The sequence below is a fragment of the Pelophylax lessonae genome (genome assembly GCF_965119305.1).
Source record: "Pelophylax lessonae genome assembly, chromosome: 3".
Lineage (NCBI taxonomy): Eukaryota > Metazoa > Chordata > Amphibia > Anura > Ranidae > Pelophylax > Pelophylax lessonae.
This window is the reverse complement of record NC_138770.1, coordinates 281,388,336-281,411,742: the sequence shown is the minus strand read 5'-3', so window position 1 is coordinate 281,411,742 and position 23,407 is coordinate 281,388,336. Positions and strand designations below refer to the sequence as shown.

Below are 23,407 nucleotides of genomic sequence, written 5' to 3'. Positions count from 1 at the left end.
TTGTATTTAATACTATTTCTAGGCAAGGAAGACACTGTAGTTTATTTTTCTAAAAATATAGACTCGTTATAAAAAATAATAAAAAAAAACTAATAGGATTTTATGGGAAGCAGTGATACGCTTAGAAGCACATTACGTATTTATTATGATATAACAATGCAGAAATCGAATGTACTAACTGTATCAGCAAATAAAATATTTCCCGTAGCAATTACAGTCCAATATTTCAATTAATTTAATTGTATCGTTTTTTTTTTTTTTCCCCATTTTTTTATAGTAAATCTTTTACATTACACTATGATTAAGCCATCATGAGCAGGTGACTAACACGCTGATCCGCATCTACAATGTATATTCTCGGAATTGTTTTTCTCCAATATGATAAGCACACTGGACTTCTTGGCTTTGGGAAGATGACATATTTGTAGTAATAATAATAATGCTATGTATAGTGCCATACGGCAGCAGTCCTCAGAAAGTTTGATTAGTGGCTCTCAGGTAGAATGTTGCTGGAACAAAAGTTTAGGGAAAGTCCAAGAACCGCACAAACGTGTTTTTGTCCTGAGAAGCAAATAGAGGTTTAAGTTGCAGTAATTAGGTGAGAGCCTAGCCAAGCATTGCGCTATTATATTGCTTGTTAAAAACGCTTCTTTTCTGCATCTGCATTTGAGTGTGTTCCCTGCACTCCTAATCTTCTTATGGAAATGAAGAACTGCAGGGGACCAGCGGGGACTGGGAGAATGTCCTTGTTAACAGGAATTTCTCAGCATTGCTAATTAGTGGAGGCTGACGACCACCAGTATTGGGGGGAAAGCTCTGTTTAACCACTCACAAACCCTTGCAAGGAAGAGCTTGCCTCATTTTATTTTGTAATTAAAATCCTGAAAAGGGCCTATTTGTCTGTTAGAGCTATGAGAGTTTTATCTCCCTCTGAAATAATTAATGCCTTGCTAACTCAATTCTGAACAAAATGTCAACTATCGCAGCCAAAAAAGTTTGCATTTCATCCCGTGCAGATGCAGACCGACGGATATTTTTTTGATTTTTTTTTTTGTAAATGTGCCGACACAAATCTTTGGGTTTCCACAAAAAAAAAAAAAAAAAAAAATACACCTGTTACATAAACACCTATAGACGTGCGCGTATATTGAAGCTCTGGTTATGAGTGTTGTGATATACATAAATGTGTATTTTCTCTGATATATATATATTTATAAAGAGTGAGAGAGAGAGAGGTAATATATATATACCCTCTATATATATCTCCCTCTATCCTCTCTCTTTTTCTATCTATCTATCTATCTATCTCTATATATACATATATATATACATATATATATATATATATAAAATCTCTCTCTCTCTCTCTCTCTCTCTCTCTCTCTCTCTCTCTATATATATATATATATATATATATATATATATATATTAAAAAATATATATATATATAGATATAATCTCTCTCTCTCTCTCTCTCTCTCTCTCTCTCTCTCTCTCTCTCTCTCTCTATATATATATATATATATATATATATATATATATATATATATATATATATACATATATATATAGATAGATAGATAGATAGATAGATAGATAGATAGATAAGATATAATCACTCTCTCTCATATATATATATATATATATATATATATATATATATATATATATATATATATATATATATATATATGTATATATATATATATATAATTTTATTATTATTATTAATATTATACATGAGGCCTGGAATTAACGCATACACTTGAACTCAGATGAATCTTATAGCCAGAATAAACACCAAAGTATGTTAGAAAGCTGGCACTTCATAAAATGAATTTCTGTTGTATATACACAGGTAGTTCATGTATATTGATGTATATTAAAGTTCTGGTAATTACACAATAATAAATGTGTGTTACATGTATAGATTTATATATTTGTATATATACATATATAAGAGAGGGGGGGGGCTGAAATGAATGCACACAGCTGAACTCAAATGACTTCTATACCCAAAGAAAACACCAAGGCTGACACTTTAAATAATCACTACCTTTGCATTGAGTGTATATGGATAGGGAACCCATGAAAAGTGTCATTGTCAGAGCATACAACATTACAGTGTTGCGTTCAGTGAACGAAGAGCATTGCCCAAATCCACCTAATGCAAGCGTGAATGTGAAACATCTATTTATGTCCCAGTAGTAAATGGACAATGAGATTTTATTTTCAATACTCCAGGACAATTACCCAGTAGCACAAGAGCGTCCTTGAAATATATTATTGATTATCTGAAACTGCTTGTGCAGCCCTTTCTTCGTGGCCGATCAGGAAGCGCAGCAATTGTAATTGTGAGAAGTGCCATTCTAGGTAGAGGAGAAGAAGACAATAACAGGCGCTTCATCCAGACCACATTTACCCAATCATTGCATTCAAGGACTCTTGAAATAGCAGCGGAATTCAGAGCACCAAGGGCTCACATCTAGTCACCTTATCCCATCCAGAGTCTATACATTGGATATTACATTATCCATCTGAGTAGTCAGGCTTTCACAGGCTCAAATAATCATGCAATTTTAATCTTTACTGACACTGGAAGTTTATGCTAAAATCTGTCAGTATAGCAGTTATTCGCTAACTGTGGCCTCTGTCTCATGGGGGCAATTAATATTACATTCATGATAAGATCTATACCATAAACACATGTGGACAAGCAGACCTATAAATTGTAGGCCTTTGGCATTTTAACACGGGCATCCATAGATATCTCAAGCCATCAGTTACCAATACAGCTGTCAGGCTATAAAATCAAATAAACTTTCATGGGGTTGATCTACGGTTTGATCAATTAGTGTTATCGTGATTATTTGTTCATTTACTAGAAAATGCATGAGAGGGGGTGCTACATTCAAATTTCAGATATCTGATCCTGTCTGGATTATCAATCATTAGTTATTCCTGGAATCCTATTATATTGGAGCTGGGTGGCTGTATGGCCGGTATGCAATCCTCATTATACTGATACAATTACTATGGGCTATATTCATCGCCTATATTAGACTATATTTATTTTCTTGGGAGGTCAAGTCCATGTTAGCAAATGGGACATATTGAGTTTGGGGCGATATTTTAAATTTCAAAGTTTTTTGATTTCATTTTAACGTGTTCACATGTGCACTTGCTGATTTATTAATTATACCCTTGGGTTACATTTATATATAAATATGTATTTTAACGAAATTTCTTATGTTTTTCTCCCTTTTTTTATTTTTTTGCATATTCAGCTATTGCAACAGCTTCCTTAGGGGACGATAGCTGCAAAAACCTGTACTGATGCATTAAAACTTGCAATATATCCCACTTTCTACATACCACATCAACCTGATACTTTTGACAGCGCTATTTGGTATTTATTCGGTTAAAGGAAAACGAACCTTCACATTCAATTATTTCTAGATAACATTAAAAACATCAAAGTAAAATAATAATGAATGAAGAAATAGCACAAATGATCACTTGCCCAGCCCCATGCTTCAAATGTCTTAACACTGCTAGCCCTTTGTCTCATTTAGAATTTAGAATATTCCACCTACATATCGTTTCTGTTTCTGTCTGCGATGAAAAAAAAAAAAAAAAAGAAGAAGAAGAAAAAGTTCTAAGATGAAAAATTACACAAGCCAAATTTATGAGCTGTCCTTTGGACTGGCACTGTGCAGCTCCTACTGTGTCCAACAGGGGGGGCTCAAGACAACGTGCTCGAGACAGCCACACATCTGAGACATCCTCAATCACTTGCTCAAGATACATCATACAATCTTAGCGGGGTCTACTACAGCTCTTTAGTCTACACAGATGAAAAAGATAAAAGGAGGAAATATTTTTTTTCCTGTCAGTTTTGCCCATCTGCAAAAAAAAAAAAAAAAAAAAAAAAAAAAGAGGAGCTGTTACACTTTGAAGCCTGGCGACAAAAATTAACCACCACTTGTAATAATGCACTAATATGCAGCCCTGTAGTCGTCATGCATAGAAACTGCTTTAAATACAATTTATAACATTATACCATTTATGTACATTTTTTTTTTTTTACAATTTCAGAGGTGGGGTAAAGCCATGAAGATGCTTTTTTTATCCTTTAATTATAAATATATTAAATAAAATGCCACTCAAAATGATATTATTATTATTAATAATATTATAATTTTTATTATTATTATTAATATTATTATTGTTATTATTATTAATATTATTATTATTTGATGAATTATTGACTTGCAAAGACTAAATAAAGGGAGCACTCCACATATAGCGACTGGGAGAAATCTACAGCACATTACATAATGCTTTAATATAACATTTTTTGGCATATTAGCAGAGACTTTTGCGTGTGGACCAGCATATTCATGTTGAAAAAAATATATGCTTCCCCCCCAAAAAAATACTCTTCACCTGCATTTAAATGTCGTGTCCTTAATTACAGCAGTTGGGGATGTACGAGTGTGAAATGAAATTAGCAGTCATTACCAGTCCTTTAACTATGTGTCGCTTTTGATCAGCACTAAATTAGCTTTGCAGCCCTAACAAAAGGCTCTATAGCAAGCAGTGGGCTGTAAATAAGGCAGCACGACCTGCCCTCAACACCTTTCCTCTTGTCAATCACATCTGGATCCTTCAGCTCAAGATTAACCCTCCTGAATTATTATTATTATTTTATTTTATTTTATTATTTGCAAAAAAAAAAAAAAGATGATATGCAAGCTTAGTTAAAAGAAGTCATTAGGGATAAATAATTAAAAAGTATACTTTCCCTAAACACCAAGCTTAGAAAAATTAAATGGAAAATGCGGTTAATGCAACCGGATAATAGAGGAAAAGAACCCTGACAAATAAAGCTTATGTAATAATAATAAATAAATAAAAAAATGATAACATAATAAGAGATCAGTGGTGGCAGTAGGGGCATATGTGCTGACACTGCCATTCTTTTAGCAACCACTAGAGGCGCCAACGAGCAGCCAATCTGGCAGAGTTTTGGATGGTTTGAGCTGGCTTAGATCCTAGCTGTGACACTAGCCACATGCAGATATCCTTTCACAGGCACATGCCATTGTCTGGCCCCTTTAAGGCATATAGTCAGATATCACAGTGCAGCCATTAGACGAATAACTTGCCACTTGAGGGTCATTTTATGTCACATGGTTAACAGGGAGCATGAAAAAAATAGTATGCTCCAGGTATGTCTCCGTCTCCATGGCAACGAGACGCCTTGCCCAAGTCTGAGTGAGTGACACCTGTGTTGCACAGGACAGCCCCGGCCACTGGACACTCATCATCCACTCTACCACAGAAAAACAAGGCTCCCGTTTAAATATCAAGGCTGCCGTTTAATCATCAAGGTTCCCGTTAAATAACCAAGGCTCCCGTTAATATCCTTTTAATAACCTGTGCGCCCGTTTAATAAACAACGCCCTCGTTTAATCAATCCAAAATCAAGGCTCCCCTTCTAGGACAGCTACATTGTTGCAGTTTTAAAAACAGAAAACTTTTTTGCAATCAAAAGCTATTTATTTGTGTAGCAGGAGCAGTGTTAACCAGGGTCCTGTCTACAGCAGGAGCGGTGACAAGCAGGATCCTTATTAGATTTACAAATTGTTTTTATTTGTTCTATAGCAGGAGCAATGATAACTAGAAACCTAATTTTCCTAAACCAAAAGTCACCGATCTCCCCTGCGTGCTGGGGGGGTCCCACACATCCGATGAGCACAGCCTGCACCCCCCCCCCTTCCTCCATCATGCCAGCGGTGAACAGGTTAACCCCCCAGCTCCTGAACCGGAGGCAAAGGCTGCCTGAACCTAGCAGAGTCCCGGCTAAGTGGATGATTGGCACATGGGCGGGTTGGCTGATCACTCCTAGATCCCAAATAAAACAGCTCCAAGGGGGAGGAGGGGGGTGTCAAAGTTGGGTATTGCAATTACTTACGTGGCTTCAAGTCGGGGTGTAGTCTTCCCAAGAAGCAATAAAGGGGGAGTCGGTGTAGGGCAGGGACCCCAATGCCATGGCAGCGGTGCCCCAGCCATCCATGGGTACAGGCAAAGCTTCAGTCCATCCAGCCGCCCGCTCCGCTGTCTCTCCAGCTCCTCTCTGCAGCTCCTGGAACAAGAAGCAGCGTTTATGGCTTAAAACCCAAATGGCTGTTTTTTAAGAGAAGAATGAACCGACAACAACACACACTCACACAAAAAAATCAGTTATCCTAACACTGCTGTATGCCCCCACCCTACAGAAAGGGAAAAAAAAAAGCTTTATATTTTTCAGTGGGTATTCAAAGATAATTTGATGGCATTGTTTCTGCTACAGATGGTTCTTTTTAATACAATAACAGTGCTCTTTGTGCATACTACCCACAATAAAAATCTAAAGCGTTCCCCTGAATAACCATTTTGTTCTCTCTTGTATAGGGCCAACAAAAGCAGCCGTGAGGTAATGGCTTCTGTTTATTGAAGCCATAGAATAGGGATTTGATAAAGATTTTTTCTTTTTTTTTTCAGAAAGAGACATTGCAAGGTTGAACTGATCTCTTCATATTTTAATACAGCCATCCTCTTAAGATTTTTTTTGCCACTCCTTGTACATCTTATCAACAACCCTAAGAGTGTTTTTCCCCTTTTTTTTCAGTTTTGTCTAGCTGCAGATTATACGATTTTACAGTATAACAGAAAAGAAAACATTGGACAGAAAAATAGGCTACTCACAAATCTTGTATTCTTTCTATAAAGACATGCAGAGCATGGCAATCATATGCAGCCAGAAAAATATGCACTACTAGAAGGTACAATTCTATCGGATACAAAGGCACTCTGACACATGGGTCTCTTATAAGAGTTTTCCCATATATGTAAAAAAAAAAAAAAAAGTGTGAATCTTGAGTGAAATGTGTGTGAATCCTGATAAATAGACCAATCAAACACATGCCCACACTGGATTCAAAAGAGACATTTAATGTATACATACATACATAGATATATTTAAAAATACTCATCAATTAAGGTTTTTAGCATATAGAACTATATCTGTCCACTTCTGAGTGTGTATAATAATAAAATAATAATAATAATAAAAGATGGATATATATACGGTATCAGGATACGGTATATATATATATATATATATATATATATATATATATATATATATATATATATATATATATTCAGTATATATGTATGTATTATATATATATTTTTTTTCCCAAGGTGGCCAGCAAAAAAGAAAAAAAAAAAAAAAGCAGTTGTCCCAGGTTACATATATACTGGGGGAGATTTACTAAAACTGGTGCACTCAGAGTCTGGTACAGCTGTTCATGGTAGCCAATCAGCTGCTAACTTCAGCTTGTTCAATTAAGCTTTGACAATAAAACCTGGAAGCTGATTGGTTTCTTTAGAGAGCTACAGAGCTGCACCAGATTTTGCATGCTGCAGTTTTATTAAATCTTCCCCAGTGTGTGTGTGTGTATATATATATATATATATATCACAAGAAGTTGAGTTTTTTTTGTATTTCCTTTGCTGATGAAAGTGCACTGAGACTCACTTTTTTAAAATTATTATTATATATGTTTTTTATTATTTTATATATACTGGGGAGGATTTACTAAAACTGGTGCACTCACAACCTGGTGCAGCTGTTCATGGTAGCCAATCAGCTGCTAACTTCAGCCTGTTCAATAAAGCTTTGACAATAAAACCTGGAAGCTGATTGGTTTCTTTACAGAGCTACAGAGCTGCACCAGATTTTGCACGCTGCAGTTTTATTTTATTATATATATATTATATATATATATATATATATATATATATATATATATATATATATATACATACCTATAAAGATAGAAAGCTAGATAGGTAGATAGATAGATAGATAGATAGATAGATAGATAGATAGATAGATAGATAGATAGATAGATAGATAGATAGATAGATAGATAGATAGATAGATAGACTTGTTTTGTCATCATCTATGTAGATGAGCTTGGAGTGGGTTTGTACCTTTGTAATCAAGTGCTGTATACCCCCCTGTCCTGCATCCTCATGTCACCTATAGCCTGGTATGCCTCTGTGGCACTTGAACTAAGCTGGGGTCTCGGTCTGTACACAATGTTCCCAGCAGGGGTCTTGTTAGTTTCTCAGTGTGTTTGTCTACCTTTCTATAGGAATTAATACTACTCCTTGCTTTTCCCTCCATGTAGCCTGAGATGACAATAATCCACATCTGTGGCTTGTGCCCAACCAGCAGCACCCAGCTCTGACTTTGCACCGTGTATTAGTTACAGTTAACTGGTGAATATTCCATGAACACAACTCATCAAAGGGTATGTCGGCAGAGCTGGTCTTTAAAAAGGAAAATTTCGTTTGCAGCTGGACCATTACTTCACAGGTGTAATAAAAGAGTAAGCTCCCCATAAACAGCCCATTAATAAAAGACACAACTTGCTGTTATTGATGAGACTTCACACAACACCATTCATGGTCACACAGGCGTTCTATTGAACTTCACACACTATTTACCTTTGCCAGTTAAAAGACTTTTTATCACAATACAATTTTTGAAGTTTGCATAACTCTTAACAGAATAATTATATAAAAACGCGTTATTTGTAAGAGATCAGAAAGGGAAGGATTAAGAAAAATTGTACGGATAATCGGGTTCAGAGGAGATGTCCTATTCTTTCTATTCACCTGTGAGAAGGTAACACTAGCTAGAAGGAAATCATCTCTTTATTTAATTAGATTGTATGTTGGTTAATGTCGGTTTAAAGCCACATTTAGCGGCAGGTAACCGTTTTGTAGAATGTGCTTGTCGCCCACTGATAAACATTTAACTTAATCCTGATGTCTAAACCATGCCGGTTATTTCATCGATATATTATATAGAATTATTATCAAATCGTGGATTTACAACAGAGAACAATGTGCAGCATCCAGCAGAAACCAATCACTATTACTCTCCTATTACTCTTTTATTATTTATGCCCATTTTGAAAAGTATCTATCTATCTATCTATCTATCTATCTATCTATCTATCTATCTATCTATCTATCTATCTATCTATCTATCTATCTATCTATCTATCTATCTATCTATCTATCTATCTATCTATCTATCTATCTATCTATCTATCTATCTATCTATCTGTGAAAAAAAAGCTTAGGTGAGTATAGACCTTTATGTATCCAACCATCTATATATTAGCCACCAATAAATCTATCTATCTATCTATCTATCTATCTATCTATCTATCTATCTATCTATCTATCTATCTATCTATCTATCTATCTATCTATCTATCTATCTATCTATCTATCTATCTATCTATCTATCTATCTATCTATCTATCTATCTATCTATCTATCTATCTATCTATCTATCTATCTATCTATCTATCTATCTATCTATCTATCTATCTATCTATCTATCTATCTATCGTACTCCAATACATGAATCTGTATCTATAGTTGTATTGTATACCAATACATACATCGGATTCTATTTATCCATCTAACAGCAACAATACATACATTTGATTCCTTCTATTCTTCTTCCATCTATACATTGTACACCTATACATACATTTGAATCTATCTATCTATGGCATACCAATGCATAAATATGATTCTATCTATCCATCTAATTATTGCATACCAATACATACATTTTATTCTCTCTATCCATCTATAATAATCTATATTAATTGTTCACCAACACATAAATTTGAATCTATCTATCTATCTATCTATCTATCTATCTATCTATCTATCTATCTATCTATCTATCTATCTATCTATCTATCTATCTATCTATCTATCTATCTATCTATCTATCTATCTATCTATCTATCTATCTATCTATCTATCTATCTATCTATCTATCTATCTATCTATCTATCTATCTATCTATCTATCTATCTATCTATCTATCTATCTAAAGCATACCTTTTTATATATAATTCATAAAAGTACGAATAATGGGCTGTTGTGATTGTGAGTGTACCCAGCAAAGTGCCCAGTGCTCAGTATCAGATGTGCCCAGGTAAACACACTGAACTGCTAGCATATGCCTCATATTTGTGCTCATTACTCCGCATGATTGCCTATGAATGAAGGCAGATACATGCAGATGTTCTTCTGCATATTAACCCATCGGGTGCCGGGCTGGGGAGGGTGTATGAGCTCTGACTGTCTTACAATGCAGAAGGTCGAAAAATTCCTCTTCACCTGTGATTTTTGGGTGGGTGCAGAGCAGAGGTGTCATGGGTGGCACCGCTTATTATTTCTTTCCACTGATCTAGCTCCAATAAATAGTGCACAGTAGGTCCCCCCCTGTAACAATGCTGCCATCTCTCTATAAATAGTCTTGTAATTAGAAATATAAGATGCTATTTGAGGCACGACTGAAATTAGAAGGTTTCTCGCCTGGTGTAGTATTTATCCGTACAGTATGGAGAACGATTATCCCGACACTGCTGCTGGATACAGGAAAGTGTCTGCTCATCACATACATTAACCCAATGAGTGACAGCAAATCACTGCATCCCCACCAAGCGCAATGTGTATTCATATCTGATTTATTAATGCCCCATTAATGAAAATGCCATGTCTTTGGGTTAAAAGATTTTAGGGATTCTTAAATGTTGACATCTTGCAAATAAATATAGACATACATATTTACATACAGAAATGTTTATAATAATAATAAAAATAATAATAATATTTTATATGAACATAGACAGAGTGTGATTCTTTGCTCTCCTCGAATCGCCTGTTAGATCGTTCAGTTAGTGGGTCACTCGCTCGGTTACTTGCCACAAATTTTAGAATGATATACTGCAGATATACACACTGAAATATATTCTGTATTCTGCATGTTTATGTATCAGATCTAATTTCATAGGCAGATTGGTCTTACTAAAGCAGCGATGTTTCTATCTCTTTCTCTCTCTTTTTTTTTTTTTTAGCTTAATTTATGTTGAATTATAATCCCCACAATGCCTCTTTATCCGGTGAGCTGTGTGAAGCTTATGCTTTTCAGCAGTTCTGCTAATAAATAGGTTGCATCTTATTATATGAGTAATTTAGAGCACAATAATAAATAATACTTTTTAATGTCTTTCCTTGGTTGCCATCATTGCTTCACTCATTTCAGTCATTGCTACCCCACTTTAATCACTGACCCCCCCATCGCTGAAATTAGTGCCCCCCTATTCTAATTACTACTTCTCTTCATTTCAAACAGTGCTTTTCCAATTCCAATCAGTGCCGCTTTCTAATCACTTCCTTCCATTCCAACCAGTGCTTCCCCCTTTATAATTACTGACCCCTATTTCAATCAGTGCGCCTCTCCATTCCAGTCTGGATTCTCCCCATTCAGTGCTTTCCAAATTCATATCAGTACTCTCCTCTTTTCAATCAGTGTTACACCCATCCCAGCCATTGCCCCCCCCATTCTAAACAATGCACCCCCATTCCAATGATCATTTCACCAATTCCATTTACTACTCTCCCTATTTTATTCAGTATTTCTTCCATTCCTATCAATATTCCCCATTCCAATCATTGCTCCTCCATTCTAATCACTATCCCCCATTCCAATCGGTGCTCTCCTATTCCAATCAGTACCCCCCATTCCAATCAATGGTCCTCAATTCTAATCACTATTCTCCATTCCAGTTGGTGCCCTTTCATTCTAATCAGTACCCCCCTATTCCAAACAATGCCCCCCATTCTAATTTGTACTCCCCATTCTAATCAGTACCGCCCATTTCAATCAATTCCACCCCCATTCTAATCAGGACCTCAGATTCCAAGCAATGCTCCACTGTTCTAATAAGCACCCCCATTCCAATCAGTGCTCCCCCTTTCTAATCATTACCCCAATTCCAACCAGTGCTCCCCCATTCTAAACAGTACCCCCATTCCTATCAGTGCCCCCCGTATTCTAATAAATTCCCCAATTCCAATCGGTGCTCCCCAATTCTAATCATTACCCCAATTCTAATCAGTGATCCCCATTCTAATAAGTACCCCCATTCCAATCAGTGATCCCCCATTCTAATCAGTACCCCAATTCCAATCAGGGCTCCACCATTCTAATCAGTACCTCAATTTCAATCAGTGCTCCCCCATTCTAATTAGTACCCCAGTTCCAATCAGTACTCTCCTATTCTTATCAGTGCCCACATTCTAATCAGTACCCGCATTTCAATCAATGCTCCCCCATTCCATTCAATGCTCCTCCATTCTAATCAGCACCTCCCTTTCCAATTCGTGCTTCACCTTTCAAACCAGTACTTCCCATTTGAATCAATACTCTACCATTCTAAATAATACTCTTCATTCCAGTCAGTGCTCCCTCATTCTAAATACTACCCCCATTCCAACCAGTGCTCCCCCAGTTTTATAGGAAAATGTATGTCAGTCAAATGGTTTAATATTTGTCATTTTGCATGGATTCCTTTGAAAGAGTCAATAATGTAAACCTGAAGCAGTCCCATACTATACCCATTGTCCTTCTTTTAGACTGTGGCTAGTCTATTCTGCATCTGTTATTAATTTAGTATAATAATAATAATAGATTCCTCCTAAGCTGAGAAATTGGCCAGGCAGTGTAGCAGGCAGAAGACAGCTCTCCCCAGCACCAGGCATGTCATGGGTTGTTTACCAGCTTATTTGAATTAAAATAAAACCGCGCTTCTACTGACTGCACATTATTATCTCTGAGACCATAATCCGACTGCAAATCCCATATCTTCCAGAACTGGCTCCTTTGTTTGGGATTACTGAAAGTTTATCCTATAACAAAGAGGAATAGGCTTCCCCTCTCATCCTCATAATTAAGTGCAGGGAGTCATTTGGAATCAAGCACAGGAAAATGTACAATTTAGCGCTATATTTCTATACGAACTGGGAGGCAGCCTACTAGGCCTGTGCTAATTGTTAACACAACATTGAAATGACTAAATCACTTTGGAGACTAGCTTTTAATGTTAAGAGAAACCCTTAACGAGGTTTTAATTTGCTACAAATAACAATAGTTCTCTATTACTAATCTATAGATAGGGTTAATCGCCTTATATTTTATATTGCATAATGCAGGATTTTTCTTTTCTATCTGCCCTAGAAAAGATCTTGCATACATTTTTCATTTTACATTTATTTTATTTCCACTGGCATGATGGGACTATGGTGTAAGCCCAAGACAGGAACATCCATGTGTTCATATTAAAATAAATGTAAACCCAATCACTAAAATTTCTTCTAAGCACTAATCTATGAATATCGTTTCAAAAGTAATTTTAAATATTTTTAAATCTACAGCTTTTGTTAAAATATTAACCAGTCATCCCAACATAAGAATCCTCAATTAGATACTTTGTGGTATAGGGCAGTGGTCCTCAACCCTGGCCTACAGGGCCCACTAACAGGCCAGGTTTGCAAGATAACTGAAATACATCCCAGGTGATCTCATTTGCTGCTCAGTGATTGCAGTACTTTAGTCTGCATCTCCCCAAGGTAATACTTAAAATCTGGCCTGTTAGTGGGCCCTGAGGACCGGAGTTGAGGACCACTGGTATAGGGTGACAACACTCATTTCCTGTCTCCCAATACAGGTGACCTTAGGTATGGTCCACTGTTGTTACAATTAGGAAACCTGTCCAGAGAAATTACATGCAACCATTAAAAGAGTGTATGCATGTACACAGGAAGTGGCTGCAAACAGACTGCAGGAGATTAGCTGCACAGAGAGGAAACAAAGGATAAAAGTACAAAATTTGAATAAAATAAAACAAATGGCAATGATTGACAAAGTGTTTTAGCAAACTAAGACAGACAGGATCGGATCGGAGAGCAGTGGGTGTCAGCGGACATGTCACCGCTGACATCTTCTGCCCTATAGGGAAGCATGGAGGATCCGATCAAGTCCGCCTGAAAAACTGACAGGCGGATCTGCCTGTGTGAAAGGGCCCATCCTCTACAGCCAAGGATTCTTAGCCTCTATTTGATATGCAGTTGCCATGGTGTTGCACATGTGATCAGATATAACACCAGCCATTAGATGACTTGACATACCGGGTGAGAGCACAAGCAACCATGGCAGTTATCATGCACGACATGTCTTGAATATAACTGGTTTTGGAAACAGTTAAATCGATGGCTTTAAGGAGGCCCTTCATAGGAGTAGGCTGCCTAATGCACCGGAAGGCACTATAAAGGTGCATACATCCTTTTTAGCACTGCAGCGTGCCATATCGCACAGAAGTGCACTACCGTGTGTTGTGGAGCACTGCAACACAGGTGGGTGCCATTCAGAATAAATGGCACAGCAGCACACCCATGCCCATAATGTGCTTTGCTGCACATTACCGCAACACAATAATGTGAATCAAGCCTCAGGGTTTCCATCTACTTAGTTTAAATAGAAGCAAAAACGTGCAGTGGTCTCCAGTGACTAGACTGATAGCTTCATGGATAGGTACATTGGTCTCTGAATAGCTTTGGAAAAGGGATTTTCTGTGATTTTTTTTTCTGATCCAGCAAAGATGAATAAAGCTCACAAGACTAGGAAATACATTATATGGTAAAGGTGAATTAAAGGCAAAACTTTTTAATTTTGGATAGAGTAATGCAGGCTATACACTATACGAAAAATCATTCAAACTCATTTCCAAATAGCAAACATTCAGCCGTTAAAGCAAACAATGTTGCCATCATGTAATGACCGAATTATGAACGATTAACGGTTTCATTGGACATAAATGAATTTGTTTTTTGTTCGTTTTGTCACATATACCTAGTGCAGGGGTCTCCAAACTATGGGCCTCCAGTGGTTCAGGAACTACAATTCCCATCATGTCTAGTTATGTCAGTAAATGTCAGAGTTTTTCAATGCCTCATGGGACGTGTAGTTCTGCAACAGCTGGAGGGCCGTAGTTTGGAGATCCCTGGCCTAGTGCAAACAGTTTGGGCGAGAAACGCATTAACCTTTCAATTTATCGTTCGTTCAGCAGAAGTTTTCCAAACTTTTCCTTCATTTTTTTGGCACAAAAACGTCACAACTGATTACTGATTTGTGCCCATTAACTGGTCGGAAAATGAACAAACTGTCCAAATGACAGATTTTCTAATGATTTTTCGTCTAGTGTATGGGCAACATAAGGGAGGGCTATAACCACTGAGAGACTTTTTTTGCCAGCTGTGTCCAATTGGGGAGTTTTCCCTACACTTCTTGTTCCATAGCAGTGGCGGCTGGTGCATTGGGGGCACAGGGGTGCTGCCCCCCCTATCCATGCATTCGGCCCCCTAATCTACATGCAGGGCGCCGGAGGCATGGAGTTCAATGGGGCATTTTTTTCAGCATCTAATTAGATCCAGAGGCTCTATTAGGCTAAAAAAAGGGTGGGCTCGGGGCGCAGAGCACTGCGCCCCGAGCCCACCCAGTTGTGGGACAATAGCAAATTAATATTCGCTATTGTCACTCGGATCCTCCTCCTGGCCAATCAGGAAGCCGGTCCTGACACCCGTTTTCCGATTGGCCGAAAGTAGAAGCCATGCCATTGGCAATTGAGGAGGAGATGCAGAAGACTGAAGGGGAAGAAGCCAAAGCTGCCGCTGCCACCACCACCGCCATTTGCTGCTGCTGCTTGCCCTCCCTCCACATGTCCAGGCAGGGTGAGTGAGCCGGCGACTGGGGGGTATGGTGTGCAGCCTGGTGTGGTCCGGGGGGCTGTATGGTGCGGTTCGTCTGCCGCCCACCCCTTCCCCCGGCCCATGGAGCACCAGCCGCCACTGTTCCATAGCCAAATAAGAAAATGAGAAGAAATCAGCCCAAAGTGAGGGAATCACTGGTTGTCAACAGGGTCACCAGAACTAGCGTCCCCATTGGAAGATTTCTCCTCTATTCCTGTTCTAGGGTCACTTTCATTTTCTGTGATAATGGTAAACGGGACAAACAGAGAGGATGAATCTACCTAGTGGTGGCACAGACAGCAAAAAAAAAAAAACCTGTCACAATCAATCTCCACTCCATCCAAAACTTAAAAAAAAAAAGATTGCCTTTAGTTATACTTTACTGCATTTTATGAAAAGGTTCAAAAATCACTTAATTGCACATTAAAATTGTTTAGAATACCGGTAGTTTGTATAAACCTGCTCTAAAGAAACAACTAGAAATGTAATAAATATTTAAAAAAAATATTTTTAGGTATGCCGTGTGACTATAATCTGACTGCAAAAGTGGCAATACATTTTAACCTCTTCATGAGTGAGGGCAAAACAAGTTTGAATGCCTGAACCAAGTTTTGCAACTTTGACATGTGTAAGTAAAACTGTACACATCATCGCAAATACTTAGCGTAGCCAGATGAATAATACCTTGCTTTTTCAGGACAAGTTGGCTTTTCATTTGATGGTAAATGGTAATGGATATTTGCTGTGTTTTTTTGTTTTATCAAAGGAAACCTGGCACAAATATCGTTTTTCCAAATTCAGCTGTATATTTCTTGTTGTTACCATAACCTGCTACCAAAAATTAAGCATAAATAAATGTTCCTACTCCTGAAAATTGCAGCAATTCCACATATTATGTTATTTGTTGTTTGGACATAGTATGTCATTTGTTGTTTGGACCTGTAGTAGGGCCCAGAAACAATAGTTGATGCTGATACTTAATTAAAAATGCATTTGTGAAAGGGATTGTAAAGTCTCAAAGTTTTTCACCTGAATGCATCCTATGCATTCAGGTGAAAAACCTTCTTTGCCTAAGCGCCACCCAGACCCCCCCCCCCTTTTTCTTACCTGAGCCCATTCGTTCCAGCATCGTGCATGAACCTACTGGCTCCAGCCGCTGACTCTCATCTCATTGGACAGATTGATAGCAGCAGGAGCCATTTGCTCACACTGCTGTCGATCAAATCCAGTGATACAGGAATGAGGGACGGGGCCGAGTCCCGCTGTCTGTGTCAGAATAAATGTGGGTGTAATGTGTAACATGCTCCTAAAGGTGAACTTATGCTTTAATAAACATGCAATCTAGAGCTGATCACTTGTGTCTTGATCCACAAAACACACTGTGGGGGGGGTTTACTAAAACTGGGGTATGCAAAAATCTGGTGCAACTCTGCCTAGAAACCAACCAGCTTCCAGGTTTTATTGCCAAAGCTTAATTGAGCAAGCTAAAGTTAGTAGCTGATTGGCTACAATGCACCACTGCACCAGATTCTCAGTGCTCCAGTTTTAGTAAATTTCCCTCTTTTTATACACCAAATGTCTTTACAAACCTAGTTTGTAACTTGAAAAAGTAGCAGTAATACGTTTACTTTGCTGTACATGGCCTGTGCAGGGAGCAGAGCCATAAGAGGAACTCAGCTGACCCACCCACTATAGGCTGCTTGCAGGAAACTACGGAAGGGGGCGAATACAAGACCTGTTACCCTACACAAGAAGAGGGAGCAGCTGTGACTGGTCTTCATACAGGAAGTTTCTGCACCGACTCAAAGTTTCACACTGGATTACTGTACAGGTCTGGAAGAAACACTCAAAGCATACCAAGATTAAAGGTTAAAGTAAGACTACACATGCCTCTTGCATTTAGACAATCTTTGCCTTTCCTAAAGTTCAGCTTTAAAGTGTAAGTACACCTTTTCACAAAAGATGAAAAGGGGAACTCACACCTTATACCCTTCTCATCCCCCCTGACCCTGGCTGCCCTTATCTCATTGGGTGGTTAGCTGTTGCTACCTATGAAGCCCCATGTACTGGAGTGGGGATTTGAAATCTCTGCTCTTCTTCTTTCTGTAAGGCTTCTGGGACAGATCAGAGCAATTCTGATTGATCAAAGCACATGCTAGCGCCTTCCAATCAGAATTGCTCTGATCTGTCCTGAAAGCCCTACAGAAAGAGGGATAGGAAGAGTGGGGATTACAAATCCCTGGACCTCCACGCTGTCTATGTGGGCAGTGAAAGCTAATTACCTAGGAAGGTAAGTGCAGCATGGACTGGGTGATGGGGAGTGTGTAGACCATTGGGTCCCCTTTTAACTTTTTGTGAAAAGGTGAACTTACACTTTAGGGAATATGTTGTGCAAATCACGTGGAACTGGATTTATTTGCCTGTTTTTTAACATCTGAAGAACATTTGTACATAGTAAAATAAATGAATTAATGTGCATACACGATTTGGAACCTGGAAGCACTATTTCCATTTCACTTGACGCCATGAGACGTTTTTTCAAAGTTTATGAAACAACTATTTGTTGAAAAGTTTGCATGACTGAAGAACTAATCATAAGTCTCACAAGCATTGTCTTAGGCCTATGGGTAGGCTTATAGGTCACAAATTCCAGACCAGTGGTATGTATCCTCTACGGGTAGCTAAAAAATGGAGTTTGAATGGAGCTTACATAGTACAGGTGCTAAGTACTCTTCAGTTCCTTGCATCCCCATGAACTTACCTGTAGGCCTCATTTACACTCCAGTACAAACACTGACAAAATGCCTGAACGAGGACCATAGATGCTCAGCTCAATTAACAATTACATGCCTTATGAAGGGGTCCTGAGTGGCTTCGAAATGTTGCAATTTGCTGTAACTTTGGACCCATTTTGGAGATCTTGGTGTGCTGGTCACATTTCTCTCTCTGACTATTCATGGTTCCAGCTGGTGGTTGCTTCAGCACCCACCTTTTTACACAGCCATCTCTACAGGAACGTGTGCGTTGGAAATAATGTGTTGCAATTAATAATAGGGGCATATAAACAACAAAATGGATGATTGTGTACTGAGTAGATGTAAATGCTTGAAGAACACACGGGCTATTCAGTGCAAAACAACAGGTTTGCTTTAATCTCCCTATCCCCAGCAGCATATACCCATATCTCTGTTGATTACCCCCCACTACAGATTTTACAGAGTATTGTCATCTATAGTGTGGATGTGCAATACTTTCAGCAGGGAAAGGTTACTGTATGGGGCATTAAATATCACAGCATTGGAACACAGGGAGTTGCAGATGCTGATTTTTTTTTTTTTTATGATCTCCACTTAGATAAGGACAACACTGTATTGCAGGAATTGTGAGCAATCCAATATGCATTCCATGTACATATCGGCTGATGAAGAATTGTCCAAGGGTTTTGTGCTTTTGAAACAGTCATATCATCCTAGGCAAAGTACTCTACAGATTAGCCACAGCAATAAATGGCTACTGACTGGTTGTTATTGGTTAGTGCACTTTGCCTTATTTCACGAGGATCAAAGGGTTAAACAGATATATGGATGTCCTCAGAGTGTAACAGTACAAGGTGCTTGTGGAATTGTACTGATCGTCATATTTACTCTAACCTTGGAGAATTTCACAAGTAGGTCAGGACAGAAAGAAAAGTTCTGTAATAGCAGTGTTTGCACAGCCAGTGTTTGCAATGGCTAAAGAAAAGATGTGATTGATTTATGCTTCTTCCCAACTTTGATGGTAAAAGAGGAGCCCAGGAATCCATCGTTCCTCTGAAAGTGCTGTTGTGTGTCAGCCGATCTTGACAGTTGTGTGAACATCTGTTCCCCTCCTGTGTGGATGTCATGTAGTGCACAGCTGTAAGCTTTAGCTGGTTCTTTCTGCCAGCATCTGTCACCACAATACAACCAACCAGACAATTGTCCTCACACTAAAAACCTAGACTATTTGCTTTTACACTTATTTTTTTTTTTTTTTTTGTCTGTTATGTGAAATATCTTGTTAGCAAATTCTGCTATAGTAATAACAAGAAAGTCATAAACTTAACATACAAGACAGGCCGTTAGACATGAACACCACCTTCCCCCATTTACCTAAGTTTCTATCAAACATTCAGGTTAAAGTAAAACGTCATTTTCCTACTAGAGAAAAAAAAAAAAAATAATTATATAAACAATTTTTTTAATGCTGTTTCGGTTGGGTTTTTTTAAAAATGTAAAATCAGCAAAAAATTATGACACTAAAAAATAATCTACAAGTTTTAAAAGTTATACAATGCTTTTATCATTCTTATTATTTTTATTTTTCTGCTGTATTTATTTTTATTAGGTGGGCATTGCTCTGTTTTCAGCTTTCCCTGCATGTGTCTCTCTCTTGCGACTGGAAAAATGTAAGTAGGTCTGTTCCGTTATTGCACACTTAGGGCATTCCTAAGATACACCCATCACAACCAGGAAAATTGAAGTGGGATGTGCAAAGAGCACACAATACGAATCAAGAGGCTGGAAACCTGTTTAAATGATGTGTGTATGTGTGAGCATGGAAGGGTTAGAACCTACATTAAGTTTCTATAAGTGACCCCACTGGGGAGAAATACTACTTATTTCTTGTCCCCCTGTCATTGAGGCTAGACAGGTTCAGGAAACAGATAACAATAAAAATCCGAGTGAGCTTACTTATAACAGAAACATAAAAGGAATAACATTTTTTTTTTAATATGCATGAGATGTATGTGTATATATATATATAAAAAAATAAATGAATAAATATATATATATATTTATATACATATATATATATATTTAAATATATATATATATATATACACCCATACATCTCACGCCTATCAAAACTTTTTTATATTTCTTTTATGTTTCTGTGTTTTATATATATATATATATATATATATATATATATATATATATATATATGTATATATATATGTATATGTATATATATATATATATATATATATATATATATATATATATATATATATATATATATATATATATAGTATATACTGTGTATATAATATTATACATGAAACATAGCAGCTTCTTTTTTTTTTTTTTAACACACTTTTTTAATTTTTTCTAAATATTTTCTTTACAAAAGCAAACAAATAAATGACATGTTAAAAAAGAAAAGGAAGCCCAGTATTTATAAATATCTTTTTCCCGAATTCCTTCACTCAATTACCGTTCACTAAACCAACTCTGGCCACTAAGTTCCTTTATGCTTCATTCATTGTCAATTTCTCGCTTCCACTACTCTCTCTTAGCATGTATACATTTTTTTAAAGCTTCTTTAGAGTTCAGGTAACACAACTCACTGCATGGCATCATAAGCCATGTTGGGTACATGCACTGGCTTCTGTCAGGTAGTTCAAAATAATATTTAATTAATATTAAATATGATATTAATATATCATTAATACAATGAAAATGTAATTACAAAATGCATAATTTTGTTATATTGTAATTAAGTGCAATTATTATGTAATATTGTAATATTTAATTATAAGTTGCACAGGAACTTTTGAGAGCCCCCACCCTAGATTTCCATGAGCCCTTCAAACCAATCCACAGCAAGCATAAAGGTTGTGTTCCTCCTTGTCTACCCCATGAACAGGAGCCCCTGCTGGTACTAAAGTTATGCTAATTATAAAGAGGGTTATTCATTTTTTGGCATGGCAAACAGTGATAAATGTAAAATATCTTTTAATCTAAATTTGCACAGTATTTAGATGTCATGCTCCCCTAGGAACATCTGAACGATGACATCCTTTTGTAAAGTTCACCCCTTTTACCATGGGATTATTTTAATAAAAACTACTGCTAGAATGTGCTACAGGAGGCAGCATGGTATCTGCTTTATATGCAGAGCTACTTTTCAACTGTAGAGACCACCAAAATAGAAAAAGGGAAATTGGTTTAATGTGTTCTGAACTATAAAGAGCATTCGGACATTGTCTTCACCCCCTTATCCCTACAGTTCTTTTGCTGAATTTTATCACAATTTGTACATAGAGACTTGCCACTGTCCTCTAACCCTGCTGTCCTAGGCACTGGCCTTTTAGCTGCTGATAGGTACAGCCCTGCGTCTTATATATATTTTATTTAGTTAGTTTGCACTCTCTATAATAGGAAACATATAAAGATGAGCCCTTAAAATATAACTAAAGGCAACATTTTTGCTTTGGGTTTGGATAGAGTTTAAAGGGATTAGAATGCTTGTCAGTTTTTATTGCTGTCTGTGTCCCCATTAGCAGGGCCGGATTAACAGCATCATGGGCTTGGTGCTGAGGATTTTGAAGGGCCTTAAGGGCCGTGCCTTGGCATGCACCCAGAGGAGGAAGGGTGCAGCCATGCATGCCTAATTCAACATGAGATGCTGTCTCTGAAGCCCATAAACACATCCATGCATCGGCAACTGTCCCTCCTTGTCCGGCCTTCGCGCTGTGTGGGGAGGTTCTGAGGGTGCTGCCTGGGGAAGCGAGCATAGAAGCCAGACTTCTGTGTTTACAAGTGACAGAAGAGCGGTAACAGTGAATATGGCCAACCCGGGGCCTATATAAAAGGTAGGGGCCTGGAGCTGCAGCTCCAATAGCCCCTACGTTAATCTGGCCCTGCCCATTAGGTAGATTCACCAACTCTATTTGTCCTTTGAAGTAAAAGAAAATCACAATTTTTGAATTGTCCCCAGAAAAGTAATAGATGGGAAAGCTTCCAATGGGGAAACTAGTTGTGGTGATCTGGGGGAATTCCCTTAATTTGCAGAGATTTCAAGTCACTTTCTATTTGGCTATGGGACAGGAAGCAAAGGGAAATTTCCACAAAGGGACACAGATTTGTGTCTGACAGGGGTTTTAACTAGGGATCGACCGATCATTGGCAAAGCCGATATATCGAGGGCTGATCTGCACTTTTCCCGATATATCGGAATCTGCCCTGAGGTTACCGATATTGCCGATATTTCAGGAAAGTGCTGTACCGGAGTGATGCCTGCAGCTAGAGGCATCACCCCGGTACCAGCATCCATAGCCGATGGTCGGCTGTCTTATAATGACAACCGATGAGAAGCCGCTCGGCTGTCATTACAAGTAGCGGGAGGGGACGTCCCCCTCCTCCCGCTGCCTTCCGTGGCTCGCCCGGATCTCCCGTCCCACCAGGAGACCTGGACATCCTACCTGCACGGCCGCCGAAGAGAAGACCCGATCAAAGCCGCATTCGGTTCTGATCGGGTCTCCATGTAAAAACCCGGAAGTGATGTCATGACTCTGCACCAAATTAAAAAAAAATGACAGCATGCAAAACAGCCATTGAATGCTTTTAAGTGCAGAGGAGGGGTTTGGGGTCTTTAAGACCCCCAGATCCCTCCACAACAGCACCTGTGTAAAACAAATGTCCGAAAATATCGGCAGCTATCGGCCGATACCGATATGCGATGACCAAAATATCCGTATAGGTATCGACAATAAAAAACAATATCAGTCGATCACTAGTTTTAATCCTCCCCTGCTCTATCCAAAATAAAATAAAAAGTTTTGCCTAAAGTTCTACTTTAAAGTGGAGCTCTAGGCTCCTCCAAAGAAAACTAAACGTCAGCAGCTACAAATACTGTA

At 38.0% G+C, this 23,407-nt stretch overlaps 1 protein-coding gene across 6 annotated transcripts in view; it reads right to left on the bottom strand.

Moving 5' to 3' along the window:
• LOC309551399 (uncharacterized protein) overlaps window positions 1-23,407 on the bottom strand; it is a 1,058,733-nt gene that overhangs the window by 91,162 nt on the left and 944,164 nt on the right. For 5 of the 6 annotated variants that reach the window (XR_014225076.1, XR_014225077.1, XR_014225078.1 and 2 more), the window contains one exon: window positions 5,981-6,151. Coding sequence is in view for 1 of the 6 variants with exons in the window: in XM_082251972.1 (XP_082108098.1) it covers window positions 5,981-6,151 (171 nt within the window). In the remaining 5 variants the exon portion in view is untranslated. Of the gene's footprint in view, window positions 1-5,980; window positions 6,152-6,236; window positions 6,387-23,407 lie in introns of those variants that run through there. The other variant, XR_014225080.1, reaches the window with a different exon arrangement.